Here is a 9,185-nt window from a genome sequence, read left to right on the forward strand (position 1 = left end):
ATATGTAGTATATTTTGATTCATCTAGAATGTCTTTAATGAGGGAAAATACCCCTATTGGTACAACAATAATAGATGGATTATTCAAGCTTAACATTGCTTCAATTCAAACACCAACTTCTTTGGTTAACTCATTCAAGATGATAAGAGTTGCTCAAGATTCTGGTATTCTATGGCATAGAAGGTTGGGACACATATCCCAAGTGAGAGTTGAAAGACTAATGAAGGAGGGATTTTTCAATTCCCTAGATTTCACTAACTTCCATGATTGTGTTGACTGTATAAAGGCTAAAATAGTCAATACCTTCAAGAAATCTGCTAATACAAGCCAGAATATTTTAGATTTGATTCACATTAATGTATGCAGACCCTTCGACCCTTGCTTCACCGGCCAAAAGTACTTTTTTACCTTCATAGATGATTGCTCTAGATACATGAATCTTTACCTCATTCATGAGAAATCTGAAGTCTTCACGATGTTTAAAGATTTAAAATTGGAGATAGAAAAATAACTGGGTAAATTTATCAAATCAGTTTGATCTGATAGAGGAGGCAAGTACTATGGTCGATACGTTGATAAAGGACAAATGCGAGGACCTTTTGCTCTATTTCTAAAGGAACATGACATAGTTCCACAATACACAATGCCTAGAAAGCCCAATATGAATGGGGTAGCTGAAAGGAGAAATAGAACACTTAAGAAAATGGTGAGAGTTATGATGAGTCACTCGACCCTGCCAATCTCATTGTGGGATGAAGCATTGAGAACAGCCATGCATATACTAAATAAGGTTCCTACCAAGTCTGTAGGACGAACTCCTTATGAGTTACGGACTGAGACAAGACCTTTTTTAGGTTACATGCATATATGGAGATGCCCAGCTGAATTCAAGCTTTACAATCCAACAGACAGGTCTCTGGATTAAAGGACAATTAGTGCTTACTTTTTTGGCTATCCAGAGAGGTCAAGGGGCTATAAGTTCTATTATCCTACACATACCACTAGAATTATTGAGTCTGATTGGGCCATATTCCTCAAGGAAGGTTGTGTTAGTGGAAATACATTGAGGGATTTTTTCTTTGAGGAGTCAATGGAAGATGCAATGGAACCTCATAAAGGTACAAAGGACATTGGTGTCAACCATCCTCAATTGACTCGCACATACTTGCCAATAATTATCCCAGCAATGGGTGATACTTTACGAGCAAGTGTGCCAGTCCAAGAACAACCTCCACCGCAACAATTAGAGAAAGCTCAAGTAGATGAAAATCTACATCAAGGTCAAGAGGATATCCTAAGAAGGTCTACTCGACAAAGAAGGCCAGAAATTCCATCAGATTATGTGGTGTACTTATCAAGTGAAGATAAAGGTGAAGGGCAAAATGACCCTACCAAATTTTCACAATCCATGAACTTTGGAAACTATGATCATTGGTTTAAGGCAATGAAGGAGGAGCTTGATTCGATGGATCACAATCAAGTATGAAAACTCATTGACATACCATTAGGGAAGAAACCAATTGGTTGTAAGTGTATCTATAAGACTAAGCTTAATCCTAATGGAACTTTCGAGCAGCACAAGGCCACACTTATTGCAAAAGGGTTTACACAAAGAGAGGGCATTGACTATTATGAGACCTTTTCTCCTGTCTCGTCAAAGGACTCATCCTGAATAGTAATGGCCTTAGTGGCTCAATACAATTTAGAGCTACATCAAATGGATGTGAAAATGACTTTCCCAAATAGAGAATTGAAGGAGGAAGTGTACATGCAGCAACCTCAAGGTTTTGAGGTCAACGGAAAAGAAAATATGGTTTGCAAGCTGAATAGATCATATATGGGCTAAAGCAAGCTTCCAAACAGTGACACTTCAAATTTTATGAAGTTATCACCACTTTTGATTTTAAGAAAAATTGTTGATCAATGTATAATACTTAAGGAATGTGGGAGTAGCTGGAATTTGCTGGTGTTGTATGTAGATGATATATTGCTTTCTACTTCAAGTTCTAGTTTGTTAAAAGAGACCAAAGATTTCCTATCCAGGCATTTTAATATGAAGGACATGGAGGAAGCCCACTTTGTTATTGAAATTCAAATACATCAACATAGATCCCTAGGCACTCTAGGACTATCACAAAGGTCCTATACATCAAATGTTTTGTGGAGGTTTTCGATGGAAAATTATTCTCCAGGAAAGGCCCCTATTGTTAAGGGCGAGAAACTAAGAAACTAGAAGGTCCTCATTCTGACGAGGAACAACTAGCTATGAAGGATAAACCATATGCTGGGGTTGTTGGGTGTCTCAACTATGGCGAAATGTGTACACGACCCGACCTTGCTTTCATTACTGGATATCTTGGTAGATACCAAAGTGACCCCAAACTCATGCATTGGCAAGTTGCCAAGAAGGTACTGTGCTATTTACAAGGAACAAAAGATTTGATGCTCACGTATAGACGATCAGATAAATTTGAAGTCGTGGCATTCTCGGAATCAAACTTTGCCTGATGTTTAGATACAAGAAGATCTACATTTGGTTATATTTTTGTACTTGCTCAGAGAGCTGTCTCATGGTCTAGTACCAAGCAGAAGACGACCACATCATCTATGATGGAAGCTGAGTATGTGGCTTGTTTCCACGCATCTTCACAATCCATATGGTTACGGAATTTCGTGTCACATCTTGGAGTTCTTTGCTCAATGAAGAAGCCCATACAAATATATTGTCACAATGAAGCTTCTGTAAGGTTCTTCAATAACAACAAGAGCTCAAGCGCTTATACACACATGGAGGTAAAGTTCTTGGTTGTAAAGGAGAGTATCAGAGATGGATCAGTTTATATTGAGCACATTGGGATTGGCTTAATGCTAGCTGACCCGCTTACTAAGGTGCTGCCACCTGGTACCTATTGTGGTCATGTCTTAAGTATGGGTCTGGTCAGTTTCCCTTGACTTGTGCGGTGAGAGTTCTCACTTAAGATACTGATGTATTCACGTGATATTACTTTGTATCTCTGATTCACATATGACCATACTGTCATGACAATGAGTTTATCCAATACCCTACATATTGATATATAATGTCTTGTGTAAGTATTTGGTGCATAGTTGGGATTTATGCCTTGAAGATATATTACTGCTATGACTGGTATTTATAAGAGACATTATGATCATATGTGATGTGTACTAATGATCCTTGAATTGTGATATTCATCACAGAGGCCCCTCACTCAGGTCAAGTGGGAGATTGTTGGATTGTTGACCTTGTTGACCATATGGGATAAGGGTATCGCTGTCTTTTCCATGGGAGATGAGTACATCAAGGGTTTAGTATGCTGAAGGGAGGTTATGGTTCGTCCCTATAAAGTGCATGCTGAGTAGAGAAACCAGCATCCTGAAGTCGAGCTGCTTACCTAGTCTTCCAGGTCCCTGAACTATAGAGGGAGCCTCAGGCTTGCTGGACCCCATTCATAGCTTCAAGAGGTGATTCTAGGAGCTCAAGGTGTTGATTCCGCTGTCATGACACCTACATGTATGCTCTTACGTTCATCGATCACAGCTCCTTGTAGGTGTTTTGAGCCGCCACTGTCTCGGGTTGGGAGTTACCAGACAATGGGTCTCACAATATTAAACATCTAAACCGCATATTCTAGTTGGATAGAAATATTATTTATAGAGCACACATTATCAATCCAATATACGTGCAGAAAGTCGGGCAGAGGAATTTTTCACAAAACCAAGCTGTTCAGCAGATATCTCATGAAACATCTGTCATTTACACAGCACGAGCAGCTCAGTAATGCTAGGCGAGTGAAATACTACGTACATCTTGAAGCTCCTAGATAAAAATGGGGGCACACATAACGTACAAATGCAATGTTAGAGTACATGCATTCTCAGTCTCCACGCACAGCCGTGTATCTTCCTCAGTGCCGGGCTGTCGGGCTTCTCAGTCCCCCCAGATTTTCAAGCTTCTCGATGTAGGAGAACCTCTTGGTGGTCACAATGTCCGCAGGTTTAGGCAGCAGGGGCTTTTCTGTGATATTCATGCCCTCCCGTTTAACGTCAGAGTGCTTCTCTGTCTCCGTGTCTTGATCCAGATGCCATCCCATGAAGTCGGAGAGCGTCATCGACGTGGGCGTCTCCATCCATGTCGTCTTTGCTGCGCCGTCCTCACCGCCGGGGAGCTTCAGGGGCTCCGCCGCCGGCGACGGCGCCAGCCCCTTTCCTTCCCCCGCGGAGCGCGCCCCGGTTAGCGAATCCGCGTAAAGCACGTCTTCTATCCGCGACATGATGGTGAAAGCCAAGCTCTCCAAGATCCTCGAGTAGCTCTCCAGCACTGCCTGCCCCACGTCCTTCACACAACCAAGATAACGAATTAAACATCTCTCTCAAGTCCCACAATTGTTGAAATATCTTAAATTTGCTTTCGTCTTACCTTGTTGTATTGGATCTTGCTGATGTCGAGGGCGGACTGGGGTGTGCCGGGGAACTTGTGCTTGAGCATGAGTAGAATGGTCTGTGCTCTCTCCTCGAAGAGCTCTCGTTTCTCGAGGCTAACGGCGGAGCCCCACGAGGATCTGCCGTCCTTGTTGTTCATCTTCCTCTTCCAGATCACAATCGAGGCTTCGATGCGGTTCTTGAGGTCCAGCACTACGTGCTCCGTCGACAGATCCACCGTCTGGAAGAACTGCTCTGGGTCGAAGTAATCAAGCGTGATGTTGCGATATATGGAGTCTCCCAAACTCGCCCTCCCGTTCTGTAAACACCAGAGAAGATCGAATTAAGGTTTTGCCATATCAACGTCAAGTACGGAAGACTTGGAAATGGAAATAACAAATTGGAATTCATTCATTCAGTCAACTCCCATAATTTTATCGTACACAGATTTTCAGTTCAAGCCAAGCTTCGGGGACGAAGAAGGATTTTGCCCAATCAGCGTCAAAGACTGAGACTTTGGAAATTTGGTAATTAGGAATTCCTTCATCAACTCAATAACCTTAATTTTTTAGTATGAAAAATCTTAGTTCAACCTAAGTTTTGTCCACGAAATAGGGTTTCGCTTGATCAGGGTGCGACAGAAAAGGCTTATGATTTGTTTTATATAATTGATGAAATTGAATTATAATTGTCGATACGAAGTAGATGAAAATAGATGCCAGTTCACACAATAGAAGTAATTGTATTGGATTGACAGCGCATAAACTGTGTGCGAACTATTTTCAAAAATATTTGATTCCATGAGTAATTTTAGTTTTATGTAGATTCGGCGAGAAATTAGGGTACCGAGTTCTACCTTGGGGAGAGATTCCACGTAAGCTTCTGGGATCTCCATCTCGGAGATGATCTGAGCGTTGATCGCCATGGCGGCCTTCAGGACCTGATTGACCGACTCCTTTTGGAACTGCAGCCATTTCCGAGAAACCTCAGAGAGCCCATTAGAAGGGACTTTGACCTTTGGCAGCCACCATTTGTCGTCCTTGCGCCGACCGCCTTCGTCGCCGTCGTCTTCGTCTTTTTTCACGTACCAGAACTCGTTCTGGTCCTTGAAGTTTTCGAGATAATCCTGCGGTTCTTATCAGAGTTAGAAATATCGACCGCTGCGTTTCAGGAGAAAGCGGTAGATCTTACAATAAGCATGGCGTCAAGCTTCCGCAACGCCGGGATGTTCATTAGGAGGTCATTTCTCTGACGGGTCACCATAATCTGCAGCATCAACAAGGAAGAGATGAAATTTGACGATGATCATAATGACCGTGATGAAGACGAAGAAGAGGATGAAAGAATAAACATAATAATAACAATAATAACCAACTGATGAAATGATAATGATAATTAAAACAACAATTAAATGAAGATGATGATGAAAAACTATGACGTGCATGCCTCCACAGTTGTTCCGTCTTTCGACTTCTGCTGTGACGGAACGAATTCCACAATGTGATCCGTCACCGAGAGAAGCCAATCAATTTCCTTTCTCCACCGGGATTTTCGCTCGAATGACATAGGCTCCAACCGCCATTGCTCTCCGAACACAGAAGCTGGCGCAACAAAAATCCCACCATCAGAGAAACTCACACACACATCAAAATCTCCCCACATCAACAAGATCAAAACACAACCAACCAGCAAGATTAGTGATGGCGTTTGACAGCGCCAACGCAGATGAAACCCCCTTTCCTCCTCCGGACATGTCCTCGCCCAACAGCAGCTTTGCGAACCTCTCCTTCATCATCTCAATATCTATCCAGTTCTCAGCATTTTATCATTCATACACATTATTTCTTGCAGTTTTATTTTATGATCTTACCTGGAGGAGACCGTTCACTTGGGGAGGCGCAGCAGCCGTCCTTACCGAGAGGCGACCTCAGACCTCTATCCGAGCGCTCAAGAGCGAATCCTGCCTGTCTCACAGAACCTACCGAGCCTTGGCTGCGAGACATGGTCGTCGTCGTCCTCTCTTCTACCTCTGATACTCTCTCTACCCCGCCGCCACCGCCACCTTCCATGGCCGGTGACTGCGGCTGGCGCCCCGCCCTCCCGTGCACCAGTCTCTCAAGGCTGTTTCCTCGCTTCAGGAATCTCACCATTACCTTACCCGTGTAGACTATCTATCTACCTATCACAAGCATGCTCCGGCGATCTCAACCTCTCTCTCTATCTTGATCGTTTCCCTCTCGTCTTTCTCGGTTTCTCCTCTCTCTCTCTCTGTCTCTCTCTGCGCTTCGTAGTCCCTCTCTTTTTCCTTACCTGAATCATCAGAGGAACGAGCGGCTGTGGGCGAGAGGAGAGGCCGTTGTGGCTGTGCAACGGCTGAGCCATTTTTGGGGTGGGAGGAGGCTTCAGCGGAGGCGCCCGTTGGGGGAAGGGAGTTTGCCTTGCTATTTCTGAGGAGTTCACGCGGAAGGTCGAGCTGGGCTTCCTCCATTTCTGAGAGGCTCGTGGATTAATCACGCTGAATAACGTTCTGAGACGGATGACTGACCGAAATGCCTATCCGGCCCGTTCTGTCCGTCTTCCGTCCACGATCATTTGTCGCGAGTCCGAAACTTCATGCCACCAGCTGCCCATCGCGTATGGACTCCGATTTTTCGATAGAGAAGCGTGGGCCGTTCGATGAGCTTAGAGTCACATCGGATAGCTTCTTCTTCCACGGCCTCTCGCTTACGCCCATACCTCCACCGTCACCGCCATGGAGGTGCTCGGCGTTCTTCTCACCAATCCCATGGACGTTTATCTCGAAGCGGAGCTCGACAAGCGGTACAAGCTATTCCGACTATGGGAAACGCCGCAGGACAGACGGTCGGATTTCCTCCGTTCCCACGCGCAGGAAATCCGAGCCGTCGTTGGGGACACCGCCGTGGGAGTAGATGCCGAGATGATCGAAGCTCTTCCAAGGCTGGAGATCGTGTGTAGCTTCAGCGTAGGGCTTGATAAGATAGACCTGAGCAAATGCAAGGAGAGGGGCATCCATGTCACCAACACGCCAGACGTCGTGACGGATGACGTCGCAGATCTCGCCATCGCCCTCGCTATCGCAGTCCTCCGTAAGATCTGCGTATCAGACTTGTACGTCCGAAGCGGCGCCTGGTTGACGAAAGGTTGCTTCAAGCTGACATCCAAGGTACGACGCATCCCGCTGAATTTTCGCCCGTCTCTTGATCTTGTTTCTCTGCCAGATTTCGGACGAGTGATATTCTATGCCATTTCTTCATTTGCCACGCGACGACGAGTGCCAGAAAATGATTCATTCTTGAGCCTCTGGTGAACACTGAGCTAAATTTTTATCGCCCTACTTCTGTGCCAAAGCCTACACCTGATGGGCGAGATCAAGAAGAAAAAGAACAAGAAGGGAGAGAGATGTAAAATAAATAGAGAGAGAGAATGATCGCAAGATGGATGGTTACTCAGATCATTAATCCGCACTTCATAATGTTTACATTGCTTCGTATTTATAATGCAATGTAGTAAGTTACTACATTTTCATCTTAGACGTTATAACAGACTATACTGTTTCCTATCTAAGGTTTGATCCTGGTCTTCCTTCTTTGATCCTATCTATGCTTGAACGCAGCTTTAATCCTTTCGGCTAGTTCCCTAATTCCCGTAACGAGAATAGAGTGCGCGATCTTTAAATTAATTCCCTATGGTGAGTTGCTGAGTCCTAAATAATAGGAGAAGCCAACCTGGTTCTCTAACAATATGTTAAGATTACAGAGCAACCAGCCTCTTTGTCAACCGTCAATTATCTGTTTAAATTAGACTTTGACTGTTTAATGCTTGTGGATGATGATCCTGAGTAACGTGGACTAATGCTATGTGCAGTTCAGCGGCAAGTCAGTGGGAATCGTAGGCCTGGGAAGAATTGGTAAAGCCATCGCCAAGAGAGCTGAAGCTTTCGGCTGCCAAGTCAGCTACGTGGCGAGGTCGGAGAAGGAAGGAGTAGGTTACAAGTTCTACTCAAGCGTGGTCGAACTGGCGGCCAATTCCCAGGTACTGATCGTCGCTTGTGCATTAACCGAAGAGACACGTCGCATAGTCAACCGGCAGGTGATCAACGCGTTGGGGCCAGAAGGGGTGCTAGTCAATGTAGGCCGCGGCGGCCACGTCGACGAGGCGGAGCTGGTGGCAGCGCTGAAAGAGGGGCGGCTGGGCGGGGCTGGGCTGGACGTGTTCGAGAGGGAGCCCTGTCCTTCGGAAGAGCTTCTTCCCATGGATAACGTAGTATTGCAACCTCACGTAGGTACTGGCACTTGGGAGACGAGCAAGGACATGGCGGACCTCGTCCTCGCCAACCTCGAAGCCTACGCCCACAATAGACCGCTTCTGTCCCCCGTTCTGTGAACGGTGAGAAGCTTTTGGCTTAGGATTAGTTGCTAACTGCTGATGTTTCACATGGAAATTCTAGTAGAACTGCGGTTGTCTCGACCATCTTAATGTCGAGCTCTTCATGTTCGACTCAGCATCAATGACTTCTATACACAGTCATAAGCCTCCTCAACCAATAGGATTTAGCATAATATTAGACTAGTAAGAAATGAACATGTTCACTAAAGTCATTATAGGCTCAATGTAACCTTAATATGATTTCAGAAGAAGTTCAATGTAAGAGATCTGATTAAGAGAACTAGCAGATAGGATTCAATATAAGTTCAAACAGAGATATGATAAAAGATAGACAATCG

General features: G+C 44.7%; 2 protein-coding genes across 2 annotated transcripts; one reads left to right on the top strand and one right to left on the bottom strand.

The window, feature by feature from the left end:
• Positions 1-3,926: 3,926 nt before the first annotated feature.
• On the bottom strand, positions 3,927-6,590 carry LOC144703417 (rho guanine nucleotide exchange factor 8-like). Its single transcript, XM_078575589.1, has 8 exons — positions 6,537-6,590; positions 6,468-6,486; positions 6,127-6,243; positions 5,887-6,041; positions 5,632-5,706; positions 5,297-5,566; positions 4,439-4,759; positions 3,927-4,355 (listed from the first exon to the last, which is right to left on the bottom strand). Exons 1-8 carry the CDS (start codon positions 6,588-6,590, stop codon positions 3,927-3,929), a joined length of 1,440 nt encoding a protein of 479 aa, XP_078431715.1.
• Positions 6,591-7,144: 554 nt separating this feature from the next.
• Positions 7,145-8,969, top strand: LOC144703534 (glyoxylate/hydroxypyruvate/pyruvate reductase 2KGR-like). The gene is made up of 2 exons (XM_078575717.1): positions 7,145-7,624; positions 8,326-8,969. The coding sequence occupies exons 1-2, from the start codon at positions 7,193-7,195 to the stop codon at positions 8,842-8,844; spliced, it is 951 nt and encodes a 316-aa protein (XP_078431843.1). The 5' UTR covers positions 7,145-7,192; the 3' UTR covers positions 8,845-8,969.
• Positions 8,970-9,185: the final 216 nt, after the last annotated feature.

The sequence above is a fragment of the Wolffia australiana genome, chromosome 5 (genome assembly GCF_029677425.1).
Source record: "Wolffia australiana isolate 7733 chromosome 5, ASM2967742v1".
NCBI classification, from domain to species: Eukaryota; Viridiplantae; Streptophyta; class Magnoliopsida; order Alismatales; family Araceae; genus Wolffia; species Wolffia australiana.